Source organism: Oncorhynchus mykiss, chromosome 14 (assembly GCF_057628025.1).
Source record: "Oncorhynchus mykiss isolate SJ-2025 chromosome 14, ASM5762802v1, whole genome shotgun sequence".
In the NCBI taxonomy this organism is placed as follows: domain Eukaryota; kingdom Metazoa; phylum Chordata; class Actinopteri; order Salmoniformes; family Salmonidae; genus Oncorhynchus; species Oncorhynchus mykiss.
The window spans coordinates 3076441-3096469 of record NC_143035.1 but is presented as its reverse complement, the minus strand read 5'-3'; the positions used below and the strand labels follow the sequence as shown (position 1 = coordinate 3096469).

At 41.2% G+C, this 20029-nt stretch overlaps 2 protein-coding genes across 3 annotated transcripts; one reads left to right on the top strand and one right to left on the bottom strand.

The window, feature by feature from the left end:
* The first annotated feature begins 4597 nt into the window (after positions 1–4597).
* LOC110489459 (homeobox protein ARX) lies at positions 4598–6240 on the top strand. Its single transcript, XM_090198016.1, has 5 exons — positions 4598–4736; positions 4886–5207; positions 5369–5414; positions 5680–5945; positions 6056–6240. Exons 1-5 carry the CDS (start codon positions 4598–4600, stop codon positions 6198–6200), a joined length of 918 nt encoding a protein of 305 aa, XP_090054142.1. The 3' UTR covers positions 6201–6240.
* Positions 6241–8942: 2702 nt separating this feature from the next.
* LOC110488550 (protein FAM199X) lies at positions 8943–16699 on the bottom strand. 2 transcript variants are annotated; one of them, XM_021560796.3, is made up of 7 exons: positions 16520–16699; positions 15883–16063; positions 15562–15781; positions 15316–15468; positions 15068–15229; positions 13213–13482; positions 8943–10348 (listed from the first exon to the last, which is right to left on the bottom strand). In XM_021560796.3, exons 2-7 carry the CDS (start codon positions 16047–16049, stop codon positions 10172–10174), a joined length of 1149 nt encoding a protein of 382 aa, XP_021416471.1. In that variant the 5' UTR covers positions 16050–16063; positions 16520–16699; the 3' UTR covers positions 8943–10171. The 2 variants fall into 2 exon arrangements, with proteins under 2 accessions (XP_021416471.1, XP_021416470.1); XM_021560795.3 differs by having other exon boundaries at positions 15316–15486; positions 16520–16670.
* Positions 16700–20029: the final 3330 nt, after the last annotated feature.

The window sequence follows — 20029 nt, the reverse complement described above, 5'->3', positions numbered from 1 at the left end:
GCACAAAAAAACACCAAACATATTGGAGCACATATTTTCCTACTTCAATGAACCAGTTCTTCTAAAATTTGTGTTAAAATAATCATTTGGCAAGGAATGCAGCTTGTGTATCCCATCAGTTAGACACGCTTTTATAGGCATTTCATTGTGTAGGCCTAACGGGAGCTTGTGTGCGCAACTGCGCACTCAGCGCCTGTGTGGAGGTAGTGGTCAGAACTCAATTGAATGAGACACAGAGGGGAACGTGAATTTAGCAGGAAATGTGTGATGCTTGGCTTGGCTTCTTTTTTTGTTGTGCCCCACAAATGTACAAATGGAACACTAGAGTCAGAGCAAATTAACGTTGTCTTCAAGACAAAATTCAAGACATTCCACCAAATAGTTTTAGAGTATTGGAAAAAAATGTAATCTCAGTTATACAATTTCACAGTAATACTACGGACTCCGGGTGTGACTACGGGTGTGAAAATATATAAGACACAGGGAAATCACGTTTTTGACTGCCCTGGCCTTTAAAACAACATACTGTGTATACACTTGATGCTCGTTACTGTAGCTACAATCATTACACAACATGTGCGATGTTGAGGAGTTTTAAAGCAAACACACGGAAAACAACCCACAGAGAAGATAGATAAAGTACAGTTAACAAGACTCTCAATGAGTTATTGCTCTTACACTGAGAGTATCTTTGTCCTCACTCAACCGTTATTGCATATTAAAGATGTTGTAATGCACCATCAGGTTTATGGCACACTAAGTGTGACTCCCTGCTGCCCAGCAAATCAGCATTTTACAGCCCATAAAGGGCCAATAATCGGCCCTAAATGAGTGTTAGAAAAACTGTGTCAAACACATGGTTGCCTTCTTCTATCAGACTTTCAATGGAGAGAGACAGAATTTCCAATGACTTTGTTCTGTATCTCATTCAGTATTAACCATCAGAGAGCTGCAAAATTACACGATATTTAAACCTTTCAAAACAGTTCAGACCAATGAAAACCAATGTATATATAGCAAAATATGGGATGTAATTGAACCAACATTGCCTTGGGGCTAATTGTACGGAAGGCCAATTGACAGTGGTGTTTTGAGGTAATTATTAAAGCAAACACTTGTAGTGAAATATGAGAGAGTGGGTTGTAATAAGGAGATGTGCCTGGAAAAGGAACCAGCGTGAGATTAACACCTGGGCCTCATTCATATGCATGACAACCTGCTCCCATGATAAACAATGTGATTCTTGTAAACCATTTAATATAAAAAGCTGTCATGCAGAGACATAAAACTACCTAATTCACACCAAGTTTTTAATTTGAATTCCGACAGCAAATTGGCGAGTGATCAAGATGACCCAGCAGTATTTTGAGGAGGAAGTCTCCTATGTCCCTCTCTCTGTCTCTCATCAACCAGACCACCTGGGATGGAGAGATAGAGGGATGGAGGGGGAGGACACCCAGTGTAGCGCAGGATGACAGGAAAGGACGAGGACACACTCTGCAGGTCAGTCCTCACAGAACTCTAATGGGGGAATCGTGAATGCTGCCATGGGACAATATGCTGATCTGAACACACAGAAACATAAGCTGTGAAAGTAGAAAAGTAGCTGAAGCAAAAAGAAACTGCAGCGCCAGCTGTGCCACCAGAGACTCTGGGTTCGCGCCCAGGCTCTGTCGTAACCGGACGCGGCCGGGAGGTCCGTGGGGCGACGCACAATTGGCATAGCGTTGTCCGTGTTAGGGAGGGTTTGGCCGGTTGGAAAATCCTTGTCTCATTGCTCACCAGCGACTCCTGTGGCGGGCCGTGCGCAGTGCGCGCTAACCAAGGTTGCCAGGTGCACGGTGTTTCCTCCGACACATTGGTGCGGCTCGCTTCCGGGTTGCATGCACGCTGTGTTAAGAAGCAGTGCGGCTTGGTTGGGTTGTGTATCGGAGGACGCATGACTTTCAACCTTCGTCTCTCCCGAGCCCGTACGGGAGTTTTAGCGATGAGACAAGATAATAGCTACTAACAATTGGATATCACGGAATTGGGGAGAAAAAGGGGGTAAAATTCAATAAAAAAAATTTGTCGTCAGACATTACAGGAAAGAGAAGAGTGCACAGTGGTGGATTGGGGGTCAGTATATTGAATGGGACTGCAGTTCAAACCTCAACAGAAAATAACTTGTTTTTCCACAGTCTTGGAGCAAGGTGTAAGAATCCATGCTGTCAGAGTCTATAAATCTGACTTTCAACACTTGTTTTTTCCTACCAAGAACCCAAGGAGTCACCCCTTCTCTTCCCGTTCTCTCGATACACATTTACATTTTTCCGCTTAACGTCTTCGTAAGGGCTCAGCATACTGCCGTCTTCAAAAACCCAGATCCCAGAGGTGTTTGACTGACTGCCACTTGGGCAGAGCACGGATATGGTTCTGAGCAATGATCCAACTTTACTTTGAAGCATTCGTATTTTGGCTTGGTGACAAAAGTAGTACGTGTCAATGTGAAGCAAAGAGGTTTCCTATCTCACAAGAGAAGAGAAATCTAAGGTAAGCCCTTATGAGCACTACCATTTTGTGAATATTTATGTATTCACTGTGTGCTCAAGTTGCATTTTAAACACAAGGGTCATTCCTGTGGATTAAATGTAAATTCTAAATGTATATTTGAATGATTTTAACTATGACATTATTCCACATGGTATACTACTGCCATCCAGTGGCAATGAACCACAGTAACTGTTGGGACATTATTATTTTACCCTAACAGCAACATCATAGGACACATTATAATAATATGACATAATCTGGTAGAAAATGGTTCAGATTGGTTGTTTTTGAATTTGTTGACTTGAAAATCAAACACGGTGATGCACTACACACGCACGCCCACCTGCCCGAGTGCCCACACACACACCGCACACACTCACCGATTTCACATTATCCTCAATGATTCAAATTATGTAAAATATCCATTCCAGTGGCATGTTAATTCAAAAATATGATTTGCATAAGTGAAGCCATGCTGGTGCACATTACCACTTTTCACATTTCAAGCATTCACACATTGGCCAAATGAACAGCATCCTTCTAACATCAAAAAAAAGAGTGCTTGGTCAATTAGTCAGTCGGTATGCTGGTATTTTCAAAGTGGAAGCAAAAAAAGCTGTGCAGCATGGAGCAGGCTATAGCTGGCTAATTGAAGGACAGGCTGGCTGGGATTCCAAATGGATGTGAATGGCAATATTGACACCCTGTGTCTGCATGACAAATTGAGGTCGGGGATTTCAAATTGGAGCCCTTCCTGCTGCTTCCCTACAAATAGTCCTTGTCATAAATCATGAAGAGGCAGAGTTCTCCTGTACATTCATCAGAGCCCCCTCCATGCTTCCATTAAACAGCATTAACACCTCATTTTAGGCTGGCCTCCATATGTCTGCCTCCTCACTGATCAAATTAAATAAGCTGATTTTCATATTCCTTTTTTCAAATAGCCCCAGGACTGTTTGGAATGTATCTATTAATGTGGGTGTCCAATGTATGTTTGAATAATTAATGACATTATTCTGGGAAAGCCCTCCTATGCTTTGACTGATTTGTGCTGTATGGACAACGACCAGTCACAACATTCTGAATTCTGCACCAATGAGCAAGCTTTGAGACTGAGCTTACTTGATGAGCCTATGTGAGATCCTTGACTCACCAAAAGCTCTCTGCAGCACAGCAGCACGGTACCTGTCGATGGAGAATGCTGCAATGATGGAAACCTCTGTCCTGCCACTGCCAGCATGACATACCATGCTCAAGGTAATAAAACATATTTATAGATAGAATCCATACAGTCTCACTTGTAAAAAATGTACAAGAGGAAAGAGTTCCATCTGTAGCCAATGGTCTGATTTATTGACAAACGGAGCATGTAGAAATGCAGGCAAGAGTCACTTCAGACTTTATAGGACTATTTGTCTCATTGGATCTGGTGTTGAATGTATACAAGACAAATATGTGACTGATTTCAACAAAGATATGCTTAATTTGGACATGTATGTCACTGCTAAAAATGATGTACAATAATCATGCTGTTCAGATCTCATCCTTTTTCGTTCCACACTCAGTTCCACGGGTGGCCACTAGGCAGCACCCATCTCCCATCATCAATAAACGTTCTTATTTAGTGTTATAAAAGTACTAATTGGGTGAAATCATATTGCAAGTAAACGGAAGTCCTCCATAATAATATATTTAGGATCTATGATTAAATAACCTATGACAACTTAATCTCAAAGAGAAAGCTTCATTTCTACTGTTTGCTGCTTCCACTTTTACTAGAGCTGCTACTAAAATGTATTTTAGTATTGATAGTAGTATTACTTAGTTTTGCACAATAATGATAAAGTAGGGCTATCAATAGACATTCACAAACAAGTGGACACAAACATCTTCCTCCTACCTTACTGTTCCCTTTCCTGCCAAATGGAAAAGTAAAAATGCTAATGACATTGTTAACACTACAGTGATGGGCCAATAAAGAGCCGCACAGTTTCCACTATTAGAGAGTCAATGCTTTGTAGACAGCTGACTCTGTCAGAGTAACTGTGAGATCTGTAAAGGACAAATGATTGAGGCAACTATGAGGGGGTCTACTAAACCCCAGTCATCACATGGGCTAGAGAAATTGCCATTTGCATCATCTTATTTGATTGATTCCATTCTGAGCAAAGGTGTGAGGATAGACACTGGGATCAGCAGAGAAGGTACGTGCCATTTGTTTCAAAACCAAAATTTGGAAGATTGTCAATTCCCTTTTGTAAGTGGCGCAGGGGAAATTGTGTTGGTGAGATTTCCAAATAGGTGAAGAGAATTCTGTTCACATGATAGATAACTGTGTACATATTTTAAACAGTGGATTCCATGGGTCCAACATCTCTCAAAGAGACTGAGAATCAATCCAACAAGTCCGAGCAGATATCAATAGCAGATCATACTGCTCCTGAGGAGAACAAACGCACTTTACAGCCACAAGATACTAGGAAAGAGATGACAGTAAATACTAACAGAGGGACAGAGCTTGGCTCCAACAGAAACCAAACAGAGCAGCTGAAAACACCAAGTTCGGGTGGACACTCAAGGAAGCAACGACGTTATCGCACCACTTTTACTAACTTCCAGCTGGAACAACTGGAGAGGGCTTTCTGCAAATCCCACTATCCAGACATTTTTGCCAGGTAAACACATTATATTCTATCATTACTACTAGTTATTGACATTAGTAGTGAGAGTCTGTTACTCTTAGTTTTATACTACAACATATATTTACTGTTCAATCATGTCAACTATAAAGGACTGTTTAAACTGTTCATAGATCAATGTCTCTTTATTACCCTAGAGAAGAACTGGCAACGCATCTAACTTTAACAGAGGCAAGAGTCCAGGTACAGATACTTGCTCAATCATTTGTTTTTGCCATTCATAAACTTCACAAAGATATGTTGCTTGGCCTTGGAGCTGGTTCTTATTTGGTACTGAGTTAATATGATGCTGCAACAGATATTATTCAGTCATGGATCCATCAATACACTCTTAATCTCGGCAACTCAGAACCAAATCTCTAAATGCACGCTTGCTTCCGGCCAGCTAATGTTTTTGTTGTCACGAGACCATTATAGACTGTTGGCTTTTCTCCACTCTTGTGTCTAGGTTTGGTTTCAGAACCGCAGAGCCAAGTGGCGCAAGAACGAGAAGGTTGGAGTGTTGAGTTCCCTCCCTGGGCTACCTTTAACCAACTCCCTGGGCGTTTACCTGGATGTCCCCTTGCACCAGGCCTCTTTGGTGGAGCCATCCTGGGGGGGAGCCCGATACACGGCCTCAGTGTATGCGCCTGACTCTGTTGGAAACCTGGGTATTAACACTCTGGCCTGGGCCTCACTGTGTGGACATCCTTTTATCCATCCTAACTTCAGCAGGTATATCAGACTTCTGGTTCATATGTTATACTGTATACCGACTAGGTTACAAGACTTGGGTTAACTCAGCAGCGGATTTAAAAACCACTTAGTTGTTTTTCTCTCCTTAGGTTTTTAACCTTGTTAAATCCATTGGGTAACACTCCAACCCTGATGACCAAACCTACCAGAATATCCCAGGTCAGCCCAGCCGACAATGACAGGAGGCTACTTAGCACTGGCCACAACAAGGAGCACTCTGTCCACATGCAGTAGTCCAACACATTGCGGGACATTGTCCTGTCCACCTTGTCCATGCCTGGTTACAATTTGTGCAATGCTTTGTTCACGTATGCTAGAGTAATAAGATTATGTTTCAATGTTTGTGTTGTATAATTTACTGGACAGCAAAACATCTTTCCTAAATATTTTCGATAAATGATGTAACTATATAAACATTTTAAAAAATGTGTGTACCACTTGAACATGATCTTTTCAATATGCACCTGACATTTCCAATGGCATCGTGTCAGAGGGTTAAACATACCTTCATTCACACAGCTAACACAGGTTATGTTCAGTTGTAAATGATAGTGACCAAGCTTTCACATAAAGTGTGTATGACTTTGTTAAAAGGGAAAGAGGCATTAACCTATCACTCTGTAATTGGTCCATCAAAACCTCCTTAAAATGCCTTACACATAAACACACATCTGAAAAGCAATATACCAGCTAACAAGGGGACAGGACACCATGATACAACAAAGATATAACTAGACAAACACTTTCTCCAGATGAGTCCATTAAGGTCCTCTATCTAAACAATAGTTAGGTTGGATTTCAGGAGCAGCCTGCCTGTCAACGGAAAACACGTAAGGCAATAACTGATTGAGCAAAGCTTTAGATGCCTGATGAAATCAGATGGGAATGACTTTGGTCCTACCTTATCTGTTGCCCAGAGCCACTTACCAGACAAATAACACACCTATTGTGACGATTACTGCTCAACTAGCCAAGAAGACAGGGGCCATTAAATTGTTTCATGGGTGAAGAGACTCACACTCACCACCACATCTGGACTCAGAGCATTATCAAAATAAACTTGACTCATCCGCTTCTCTGCCGGTTCACCCTATCAGTTCTAACTGATACAATCAGCACTACAGTTCCTACACATGTGCAAGTTTGATTACGTTCTCCTAAAAAGTGTATTGCCTCTGATATTGGTTGGGCGCTTAATATTCAGTAAGAAGCACAGGAAGCAATGTGTGGCTCTGTCTCACCTATTCTCTTGGATGGGGACAAATAGAACCATCAGAAAGGCAATGGTGCATGATGAAATACTTATTTCTGCTGTACAGTCTGTGTACACCACAGAAAACAAAGATAGCTGCTACATTGACAATAGGTTCTTCTCATGCAGATTGTTTTCTCAGATTATGCTGACTTGGCAACATAGGGCTCAATCATAGACCCACTTAGCTGAATTCAGAGAAATTGTGGGTGCAGCAGTACTGTATCTGATGACTTCGTGGAAAAAGGGATGTGCTCATTTGAAAGTGGACCATCCCTTCTCAGTAAGATTTTTAAGGTTTCTTAGTAAGCAATAATCACAATAAATTAATAAACTGGCATAATCTGTTCGGTAACACTTGAGTTAACCTATTACATTAGTTCATCAAGCACTTGTTGTTGGATGCTCCATAAATTGTATACTATTCATTTGCTTGGGCTCCATACATTACCTCGTCCATTAAATAAGGCTGAAGGCATTGGTGTAGCAGTGTTGATGGCTTAACTGTGTAACAGTCCCATTCCCTGGCAGCAATTCTCAGCCCAGCCTGCCTCATATGATGGGAGAATGGTCACCTTGTTCTTGTTTATTGGCTAATCACCAGCATGCCTGGAAGTTAATTACTGTAAAAAGCCCCTCTACTGAAATTTGCACCTGCTGCCAATTACCTTCAAGGTTTACTTAAAACCATCCAATCAAAAACTATGGCAGTGGGATAGTGGAAAATACTTGCCAGAATTTATTCCCAGTCCAGACAAAAGAACCAGATTTGGTCCAAGAGCTGGACTGAGTTTCAGGCATCATCGTATTTGAGGGAAATGGACCTCTAATTGAGTAGGTGTCAGAAACATTGATAGGCTACATTAACTATAACTTTTTTGATTAACATACATCTTAATCAAATATAAAATTACAAGAGCCAAGTTTATTCAGATCATTTTGCATCCAGTTTAATTTAGTGGTTGTAATAGCTACTACATAGGATCCAATCAAAATGATATGAAGCATCTATCACCATTACTGTCCAGCTGAGGATGTGCTTGTATCTATTCCAGATAACACTAATGTAGCTAAGCAAACACATTTCTAATGTACCCTGGACTGTGGAGTCACTAAGACACTATGATTAATCACAGATCTATTTCACTGCCTTCATTTACACGCTATCTTTCCCTTGCATAACTGTTCTCTTGGTTTATACCTATAATGTATTTGTTCTAGCTAATGCACTACCTATTGACCTTCAGTCTCCGATAGATGAAATTGATTTGCAATGAAGCTCAAATGATGAACTCCTATGCCACTGTATGCTGTTCCACATACTGAACTGATGTGTAAACACAACAATAAAATACATTAGTCTTAAATGTTAGTCCCAGGCATGTTACCACCACATTAAGTACTACTTCTAATAGGCTTGTAAAATGTACTAATAAGATAAAACTACTACATTTTAGGATTAGTTTGACTGTAACGTAATAGACATATTTAGCATTCATTTTGTGAATTAATAGCTTTACAATGTGTAATTGTAATTTCTGTCAGAGGTTTTGTATATTGCCCTCGTAAGTGGCTTTTGAGTGAACAAATATTGGAGGACATTGCTCCATTGCAGCCATTTTGTGTTGCAATAGCCAATCAAGAAGTATGGTTTATCAACGTATATAGTCAATCAAGGTGATATCGCTCTCTCGTGAAAATTAAGACACAAATCTGAAGGAAAATTTGATGCGATGACAATTTATTTCTAATTTTGCATTACATTATTGAGTAGATCACACAGAAACAACTGCATTCTGGTATGCTTCTGTTCTGCAACTACATTTCCCAATATCTCGCTCATGTCAAAAATACATTGCAGTGGCATATACAGCAACTTGAAATTGGACACCCAAGAAAGCAAGCAATGAAGACTCCCTAACTTGGTGCAGCAACCTTTTTTTCCACCGAATGAATGGTATTTCATGGCTATTCATTTATTTATTCAAAATAAAGATCTACTCACAACATCTAGTTGATCTAATATATTGTTTTTATAATTACTCAAAAGGGGTAACTTTATACAGGAAAAAGACAAAGCGACATATACAAGTGATAAAGCTTCTTTAGGTAAATACATTTTCTAATGTACAGTAGTTAGTGTTGTGTTCATGTTGAAAGAGTAAATACTGTCGCTCCACCACAATATCCAAGGAGATTAAGCAAAGATGTCAAGAAATACCTTCCCATCTAAAGAACATGCAGTCATAGTACAGTTCAATAGCATTCAATATGGGAAGCTCTCTAATTTGCACTGGATAGCTGCATTATTTGACATTTCTTTTTCAAGTCTACCCCCCCCCCCCATGCACAAAATACACACAAGGAAAACAAAACAAATTCATGTGACTTATTAAATCACCTTTGACAACGTAGGATTCAATGCTTCATTTCTATGTATTTGTTAGAGCCCAAGTCTGTATCACCACTTAACCCTGTTGTGTTTATGAACATGTAGGCCTTAAGTTAAGGGGAAACAATGTAAAAACAGTTCTTTATGATTTAACTGCATTTATATACAAAAACCACAGTAAGAAGCCATTGAAAATATGTTAAGCATTTACAACTTATAATGCCAACTGTTAATTCACCATAATGCCAATGGTGATGACTTCCCATGCATTGATTCAGTGTTCCCTCTATGCCTTCAAGATTAAGTTAATCACCAGAATGAAGTTAGTCTTGGTAGTTTTTACTTGAACTCATTTTCAGAAAAATACTCCAATGTTTATAGAGCTTCAGTTTAGAATTCTGTGCAGTTCTAAGGACATAAAATAACTCCAGACTGATTCCAATAGTGCAGCTTCGCTTCAACGTAAACTAGTCTCTAGGATGTGGGACCACCTGCGACGTTTGTGGAAGATGTTATTGTGAGGCTTAAGATTAAGAAGGAACACTGACTCATTCACTCTTGTCACATCAAGACGTCGACCACATCTTCTCCACGGTCCTCCTCCTCTGTGACTTTGAGTGACAGCACCTCTTCGTTGAGGAAGAGGCCACTCAGCCTCTCCTTTCGGGCCTGTCTCTGCTCCTTCAGCTGTCTCTTACGCAAGGCTTTCTGCTGCAGCTTTCTCTGCTTAGAACGTTTCTACAATAAAAATAGGAAAATAAATAAATGTGTGGCAGTGACACACCAAGCACACAAGATGCAGGGTTCTCACCAAAGAATGTAAGAGGCACTGCACCACTTTCTGGACTGAAGTGGATTTAACAAGTGAAGGATCAAAAAGGGATTATAGCTTTCACCTGGATTGACATGGTCAGTCTATCATGGAAAGAGCAGGTGTTCTTGATGTTTTGTATACTCAGTATGTATGTATGCATGCATGCACGCACAGAGTATTCGGGAAGTATTCAGACCCATTGACTTTTTCCACATTGTTACGTTACAGCCTTATTCTAAAATGGATTAAATTGTTCCCACCTCTTCCTCAATACACAACACCCCATAATGACAAAAGCAAAAATGGGTTTAGACATCTGAAATGTGAACTTTTACCTAAGTATTCAGACCCTTTAATCAGTACTTTGTTAAAGAACCTTTGACAGCGATTACAGCCTCGAGTCTTCTTGTCTCAGAGCTATACGGACAACTCCTTAGACATCATGGCTTGGTTTTTGCTCTGACATGTACTGTCAAACTTAAACAGGTGTGCCCCTTTCAAAATAATGTCCAATCAATTGAATTTACCACAGATAGATGTTTACACAACTTGATTGGAGTCTCAAGGATGATCAATGAAAACAGGATACAGCTTTTTACATGGCTCTTCGCGCAATAGCAACTCCTTGTGGCGTGGCGGGCCGGGCGCCTGCAGGCTGACATCAGTCATCAGTTCAATAGTGTTTCCTCCGACACATTGGTGTGGCTGGCTTCCGGGTTAAGCAGGCAGGTGTGAAGGAGTGCGGTTTGACGGGTCATGTTTCGGAGGACGCATGACTCGACCTTCACTTCTCACGAGCACGGTGGGGAGTTGCAGCGAGAGACAAGATCGTAATTGGATTGTAAATTGGGAAGGAAAAAGGGGGTAACATATAAAAAGATACAAATAAAGTACTTTCCAAATGCATAGTACACACATACATACATACAGCACCAGTCAAGTTTGGACACCTACTAAATCAAGGGTTTTTACATTGTACATTCTAACATAATAGTGAAGACATCAAAACTATGTAATAACACACATGGAATCGTAGTAAGCAAAAAAAAGCATTAAAAACATTAGATTTGTCAAAGTAGCCACTCTTTACCGTCACAGCTTTGCACTCTTAGCATTCTCTTAACCAACATCACCTGGAACGCTTTCCAACAGTCTTGAAGGAGTTCCCACATATGCTGAGCACTTGTTGGCTGCTTTTCCTTGACGCTTTGGTCCAACTCATCCCAAACCATCTCAATTGGGTTGAGGTCAGGTGATTGTGGGAGCCAGGTCATCTGATGCACCACTCCATCACTCTCCTTGGTCAAATAGCCCTTACACAGCCTGGAAGGGTGTTGGGTCATTGTGCTGTTGAAAAACAAATGGTACTCCCACTAAGCGCAAACCAGAAGGGATGGCGTATCACTTCAGAATGCTGTAATAACCAGCATGGCTAAGTGTCTTGAATTCTAAATAAAATCACTGACAGTGTCACTAGCAAAGCACCGCAACACACCACCTCCATGCTTCACGGTGGGAACCACACATGGAGACCATCCATTCACCTACTATGCATCTAACAAAAAAAGTGTTAATAAAAAAGACACCGCTGTTGGAACCAAAATTCTCAAATTTGGGCCCATCAGACCAAAGGACAGAGTTCCACCGGTCTAATGTCCATTGCTCGTAAACACAAGCAATGGACCATGGCCCAGGCAAGTCTCTTCTTATTGTTGTCTTTTAGCAGTGGTTTCTTTGCAGCAATTCAACCATGAAGGCCTGATTCACATTCTCCTCTGAACAGTTGATGTTGAGATACGTCTCTTACTTGAACTCAAGCATTTATTTGGGCTGCAATTTCAGAGGCTGGTAACTCCAAATAACGTATTGTCCTCTGCAGCAGAGGTAACTCTGGCTCTCCCTTTCCTGTAGTGATCTTCATGAGAGCCAGTTTCATCATAGTGCTTGATTGATTGCCCTGGTCTTAAAAATAATGATGGATTGTCTTTTCTCTTTTGCTGTTCTTGCCACAATATGGACTTGGTCTTTTACCAAATAGGGCTATCTTCTGTATACCACCCCTACCTTATCACAACTGATTGGCTCAAAAAGCATTGAGGAAAGAAATTCCACAAATTAACCTTTAACATAGCACACCTGTTAATTGAAATGCATTCCAGGTGACTACCTCATGAAGCTGGTTGAGAAAATGCCAAGTGTGCAAAGCTGTCATCAAGGAAAAAGGTTGACTACTACGAAGAATCTAAAATATATTTTGATTTGTCTAACACTTTTTTGGTTACAACATGATTCCATGTGTTATTTCATAGTTTTGATGTCTTCACTATTATTCTACAATGTAGAAAATAGTACAAATAAAAACCCTTGAATGAGTAGGTGTCCAAACTTTTGACTGGTACTGCACATACAGCTGTGTCGGTTACCGACACAATGGTGCGGGAAACTTTGCAGCCAGTACAAGTTGATACAAATTTGCAAGTTCACTAGCGAGAGTGCAAGCTCAAGACAGAGAGGCAGAGTAGACAGGTAGAGTAAAAAGAAACTAAACCAACCTCCATGCATAGTCAATGTGTTTATAGAGGAGATTCAATTCCATCAGGATATTTTCTGCTGGGCAATGTGTCCGGCAATGTTTTTGTTTGTTGTTCTTTTGTGTCATTTTTATCTGCCAAAAGCCAGCAATTACTGGCAAATGAAAACACTGGTACAGTCCAAAGTATTTGATGAGGAGGATCACAATAACAGCCATGGTGTACTATTAACAGGCAAAGTGAAGCCCCTTCCTTACCTTGGAGTCCCGGATCCGCTCAGCAGCACTGGACAGGTTCCCGTCACTGTGGGCGCGGCTGATGTTAGCCACACTGCAGTTGGAGGCAGAGTTGCCGGTGGAGCCTGTGGATCCGGTGGAGCTGCTGGCACTGCTGACCATGCTAGCGTTGCTGCTGCTGGCCCCACTCACCCCGCTGTTGCTAGCACTGCTATGGCCACTCCTCTTCCAGCTGTCCCGGGTGCTGCAGGGGCGCAGTCGTGGACTGTGCTCCCGGATGTAGTTTCTCACCTGTTCGATAGGAACGTTTAGGCCTCAGGTTCAACACACTTCCAACAACATTTAGATTGGAGTATACTGCCCAGCATAAAGGGCCACAATCCAAGTACAAGAATGTGGTCATTTTGCACCTAGGGATGAAACGGTTATCGGTTTCACGATAAACCACGATAATTCACGAGTTAGTATGACTGTTTCCAATTTGAATTATCATTAAAACACGGTTTGAAAAACACACAGTAAATACTGTCCAGCATCAACAGTCTGACACAAGCGCAGCATGCAACGTAGGTTTTGTTTTGTGTGAAAACATGGCGGAAAGCAGTGACAACGCTCGGGAGATATTTCAGCCTTCTAAGGGGACCAAGTCTGAAGTGTGGTCGTATTTTGGGTATTACAAGAGTGCTGAGGAAAACTTAAATCGTAGATGGTCACCTTGTCTGCAGCACATGGAGAGGGGAAAAAATGAAAAAGTTGCTGCGAAAGGGGGCATCACTTCAAATCTTGAGTCATCTTCATGACAACCACCCACTACTTTATAGCAAATGCAAGGTAAGTTAACTTCTAGCTCAATTCATGATGTGGGACTTCGGAACGGGGGAAAATGTCATGGTGTGTGTAACTTGCTAATAGCTTGTCAATAATGTGAACTGAAGCTTTCAGCGTTACCTACTCATGAACCTGCAGACTATTTGCCCATTGCACGTTATGTAGTTTAGTCACCCAACCAACATATTTTGTTCATTTAAAACCCGGCAGACATAGACTTGGTTGTAAAAGTGTTCCAACAGGAGAAACACTTATAGACTCCTATACAAGACTCCTGTATCTATGTCAATTGTTGTGTCCATTGCAATTACTATCACTTTCTTAAGACTCATTTGTAAGTTGTGTAAATTGTGCATGGGGTCATTGCATAGCCTCAAATGCAACACAGAAGACAGTGTGCGTAAGTGAATAATACTTATAATGTAACACCAATAATAATACACTTGCTATTCCCTTGTTTACAGAGTGGGCACACAGAAGGCAAACCTGGTGATACTACTGGTACCTCACCCAACAGTTGTGACAGACACTCAAGCAAGCATTTAAAAGGCAGGCTGCTTATGCACCCACATCAAAAGAAAATGCTTGAGACCTCACTGCAGCCCTTTCATATTGCATTGCAAAGGACATGATGCCATCTCAAAATGTTGAGAGGCCCGGCTTTCTGAGGCCGATGAAGGTTGCCGTGCCTCAATACAAAGTGAGTGCTGATAATTTTATTTGTTGTTTATTTGCTTACTTAAGGTTGTGTTCATTTAAACCTGAACTAACCTTCACCTCATGGTGCCATCTTTAAATGTTATTATTTGAATGTTTATGCACACAAAAAGTGCATGGTGCTGCTAATTTTATGTGTTTTTTTTTGTTGATTTTCAGAATAAAACTTGGTGAAATTATTTCAGTGTGTGTGTGTATCAGTACTTCTGGAACATGTCCAGCACATTTGAACAATACCGCGATAATACTGATAAATGTGACAATTTTGGTCACTATAATCGTGATTTGAAATGTTCATACCATTTCATCTCTAATTGTGCCATTCACTCACCTGTTTCAGTTTCTCATCAGTCAGGCAGTTGAGCTCGATGATAAACTCGCTGTCTGTGGGGGATATCTGTGCACACGGGTCAATGATCTTGATGATATCCAACTGCTCTCGTAGCCCCATCTCCGTGCTGACCTTTCTGCTCAAATATTCAATATATTCCACCTGAGAGGCAGACAAAGCATGAAACACATCTGCAACTGCTGCTTTACAATTCCTGGCATTGTGAAATTGAGAGCAGGTTTCCATACCTGTTCATCATTGGTCATAGCACTCCAGGGGAGCTCATCCATATTTCTATGTGGTTTGGCCTTTCTCTTGGAGGAAAGGCATGGGGAGCTGGGAACACTGGGTATGATGTCAGAGAGCACATCACTTCCACTGGCTATGTCACTTCCAGGCAGCTGTGGATAAGCAAAAAACTTTTACTCCAAATGTAACAACTACCAACATACGTAAACAATAATATTTCTGTCATCACATTAAGTGTAGCCTACCTGCCACTCAAATTCACTGTCTGACCAGTCCCAGTAAGTGCTGATAGAGGAGGACACGTCGCTGCAGACACTGCCCTCTGGGAACAGATCGAAGGAGGTGAACTCCTGGTCGTCCAGGAGGGAGTAGCAGTCCTCCTGGTCTCCCACGGAGACGGAGGAGAACAGCTCCTCGCTGCATTCTGAGCTGGCCACACTCGTTCCACAGGAAGTCAGGTTCCATCTGAAAACAGTGGTTAGTTTAGCCTATATGAACAACTAAGTTACACTACCGTTTGGTTTTGAAAGCAGTTAGGCGTGCCACAAACAGGTATCAGGTCCTACCTGTTACTATGGAAGCGGCGCAGAGGGTCTGTCCGGTGACAAGAGGACAACTGAAAGCCAAAGTCACTGACATCCAAAGTGCCTGCCTCACTGAAGTTCCCTCGCTGCGACAGCAGTGGAAAGGGCTCCTCGGGGGCTAGGAACTTTCCATAAAGAGCCTCAGACATAACGATTTCTCCCCCTGAGGAAATGGTTAATAAGGCCAAATGTTAAACAAGGCTCTTTTCACTTACATAAACAGATTACCACTAGCGTGTTAGTTACTTGAGCTTGGTTGGCAAGGCAAGAAAGCTAGCGTAGCGACTAGCGGTCTGTTACACTAACAAAATATTGCTAACGCTACCAAGCTACGTTAACTTCTCCAGCAAACTTCCGAGCTGGCTGGTTACCTTGTCAATTTCAAGTGTTAACGAAATGGTTGACCCTAATAAGTTATTTGGGACATAAAACACGGAATAATCTTGAAGGCAAACAACGAGGCCTCGTTAGCTAACTTAGCTAAATCGCGTCGCGAAAGTTAGTCGTAAAAGACAGCAAGCCAGCGGGCTTGTTCGAGATAATCCATTATACCACGACATTATTGTTCGCATAACATCTTGCCTGGTTTACAGAAGAATAAATTGATCAAGCAACAAACCTGCCGTTGTTCAGAGAAAAAGCTCCTCCATTTGCAAATTCGCCTCGCCAGGCAAATTATTTCGACAAAACGACGCAACTCCACAACCACACACGTCAATGCCACGCTCCAAAAACTACAGCGCCCTCTTGCGAGAGAAAAATAAAAAGATGACGAAGATGGAGTAGCTTCTTCTTCTGTGGGTTTTATGGCGGACTACAATCCTAAAAGGTATATTGCCGCCACCAACTGGGCGGGTTGAAAAACCAAAACATGGCCAAAAGAAAATCCATGCGTAATAGGGAAATTAACTTAATCCACCCAAATAAAATAGTACGTTTACAAAAACAAAACAAAACTCCAATTTCTTCCTTCTTTCAAATCTCAATATCTCCCTTCTCAAGCTCTAGGGCCTGAGAGGATGCTTGTGACAATATCCCATGTAACTCCTCCGCCTAGAAATGTTTCTAGAAATCTGCCGTATCAACAATGATATCCTCATCCTGGAACTTCTCTCCACCTTGGCAGTGCCATCAATCACCATAGCTATAAAGGCCACAAAGTCCACCTTCTTAACAGTGTCAGGATCCTGCTTGTCAAAAGCAACCCCTGCAGTGAAGGCCTATCCACCACCATGGATTCTTCAGGTGCACCATTCAAAACCTCAACCCTTTTAACAGCTGCTGCATATGAAATGCTCTGGACAGCCCTGACTTTGGCCACCTCATTTTCTTTCACCCTTGTCAGGCAATCGAAAGACGTGGCTTCATGCACATTTTCATCACTTTTAAAACACGTGACATTATCTTTTCCACAACTTGGACATCTCGGTTTCTCCCTTCTGCAAACACTTGAAACATGACCAAAAGCTTTACAATGAACTAACTGCATTGGTCTTGGGATACATGCTCTGTAGTTTATATACCCCAACTCCACTTGAGTAGGGAGAGAGTCCATATAAAAAAACAAAAGAACAGATAGGCGTTTTCAGTTTTTCTTCATTCACCACACAATTCATCTGACGTGCATCACTCACTCCAGGAATATTTTCCATCTCTTCAACATCGACTTCCCACGAGATGCCAGATATAACCCCCTTGAGGGGTGCCCCGTTCTGAAGAGACAAACATGACACATCAAGCTTATCAAATCGGGTGAGACTAAACAAACGTTCCTTCTGATCCGCAGAAACACAAAAAATCCAAACAAGACCTCCTAACATGATCCTCACAGTCTTCACTTTACCCAATAGCATCTCATAGTAGTGGGGACGAAATTGACGAGAGGGTTGGAGAAGCAGCAGCTGTGCAGGAATGCGAACAATATGGGTGTCAGTTCTGATGGTATGGAACGGGAGATTGCGGGTCAAGGACCAGAATGGTTGGTAGTGGAAAGACAGAGGAAGAAGAGAGATCATGATACAGAAAGCAGTGGAGTAAAGAAAGCATAAAGAGGGCCAAGGTAGGAAGCAATAATAATAATATTTTGGAGTGGAAAGCGGTGATGGTGTTACAACCTATCCAACTAACTAATGACGTACAGAAAGATGTAAGATGTCCAATTAGCTCGGTTCATTGGAAATGGTAGACTATTAATATTTTGTGGTAGCCAGGCTCAGTAAGAGAAGATTTTGAAAATGGAAAAGCTTAATGGGAAGATTAAAAGCCATGTCCCTGATGCTTATGCTAGATTGAAGGGAGTCATTGCTGGGGTCCCAATATATATGTCCATAGATGATTTTAAAGAACATGTGAAGGGAGGCAGAGTGATTGAGGGTAAAAGGTGGATCAGTAGGAAATACAAAGTAGTGAATGCTGATGAGGTTTGGAAAAGTACAGATTGGAGCAATGTCAGAGAATTTGTCCCATCCCCATTGCAGTGTTTTAAATGCAAAAGAATGGGACATGTAGCTGTTTTTGAAAATGTATTTTACCTTTATTTAACTAGGCAAGTCAGTTAAGAACACATTTTTATTTACAATGACGACCTAGGAACCGTGGGTTAACTGCCTTGTTCAGGGGCAGAACGACTGATTTTTACCTTGGGGATTCAATCTAGCAACCTTTCAGTTACTAGTCCAACTCTCTAACCACTAGGCTACCTGCCACCCCATTTACAATGTAAAATAAGGAAATGTGCCAAGTGTGGAAGGGAACAGGATTACAGTGAATGTGGGAGCAATGTGAAGCTTAAGTGTTGTAATTGTGGGGTGGAACATAGTGCAAAAATTACGCAGAAATGCCAGGTTGAAGGTTATTGTGGAGATGGCAAAAGAGATATTGGGGGTAACAGATGTTACTGTTGAATTGGTTGTTGACATGCTGAACAATCCTAAGGGTGGAGAGATTCAGCACGATATAGATCAAGTTTAATTGGGTAGGGGAAGGTGTTTTTAGGGAGTGTGTGGTAGAAGTTAGTAAGGATTTATTCGGTTGTTATTTTAATTTCATGGTAGTACATAATTGGGCAGATCATGATTTATCATACGTTCCTGCAAAGTAGGTGGCGGCATGGACTTAAATCAAAGATTGTTATTGTTCTGTACTTAAATGTTTGTTTGCGGACCGCAATGATATCATAGAAGAAGAGGAAGATGATGATGATGATGGCATGTCATGTCATGTCATGTGATCTCATCTACCAATCCGGAAATGGTCTGAAATAAACTAACAATCTAGTCAGCTAAAATACATAAATAGAAAATAATTTACACAAATATAGGTTTATTCAAGAAGTGTAGATATATATGAAGTATCATGTCGTCAAGCCATGCCAAAGTCGCGGTTGGTACATCCACAGACTCAAGTTTTTTGGGAGGAAGGATTCCATCAGTAATCAAAATCATGGCTAAACAGCTGAAGGTTGTAGACCAATAATTGTTTAGAAAAATACTCAAAGGTTGGTAATTTAGTTGCATCCCATTCACTTTGGAACACTGAAATTAACTAGTTTCAAAATCAAATCAAAATCAAATAGTTTCCATTTCTCTCTTTGTCTCTAGCCACACACTAGCTCTCTGAAAACCCAAGTTGTCTTATATTGAGGTGGAGTTGTGTTTTGATAACATCGCAGGGTTTTCTAAAAACATTGAGGCACCATAAGTCAATTCTTGTAAATTCTGTAAACCCTTTGTCCTCTAAAACAGCGGTCCTTCCGAGCTGTGCTGAAATTCATACTTTCAGTAAAATCTTTTTGCGAATACAACCACCGACTTTTACCTCGTTGCTCATACTACGTAAGATGAGATTCAATTGGGACTCGGCTGTTTGTTCACCCGTACCCGCCCTCAATTGCTAATAACGCATTTGCAACTCGTGACTATATGTAATAAAGTGAAAATCTGAGGCCCCCACTCAACCCTAACCCACACATATAGAAAATGCTCTAGGCTACAGTCAAAGTCTTCAGAACAATTTGTTTACATTTTGGTAGGCTATTTGTTGGTCAACTTGTCTATAATTGGATACATGCAGCTTCTCTTTTGTCATTATATGTTGCCCTAGGCCTAGAAGATTAAATAAAACCTTGTTC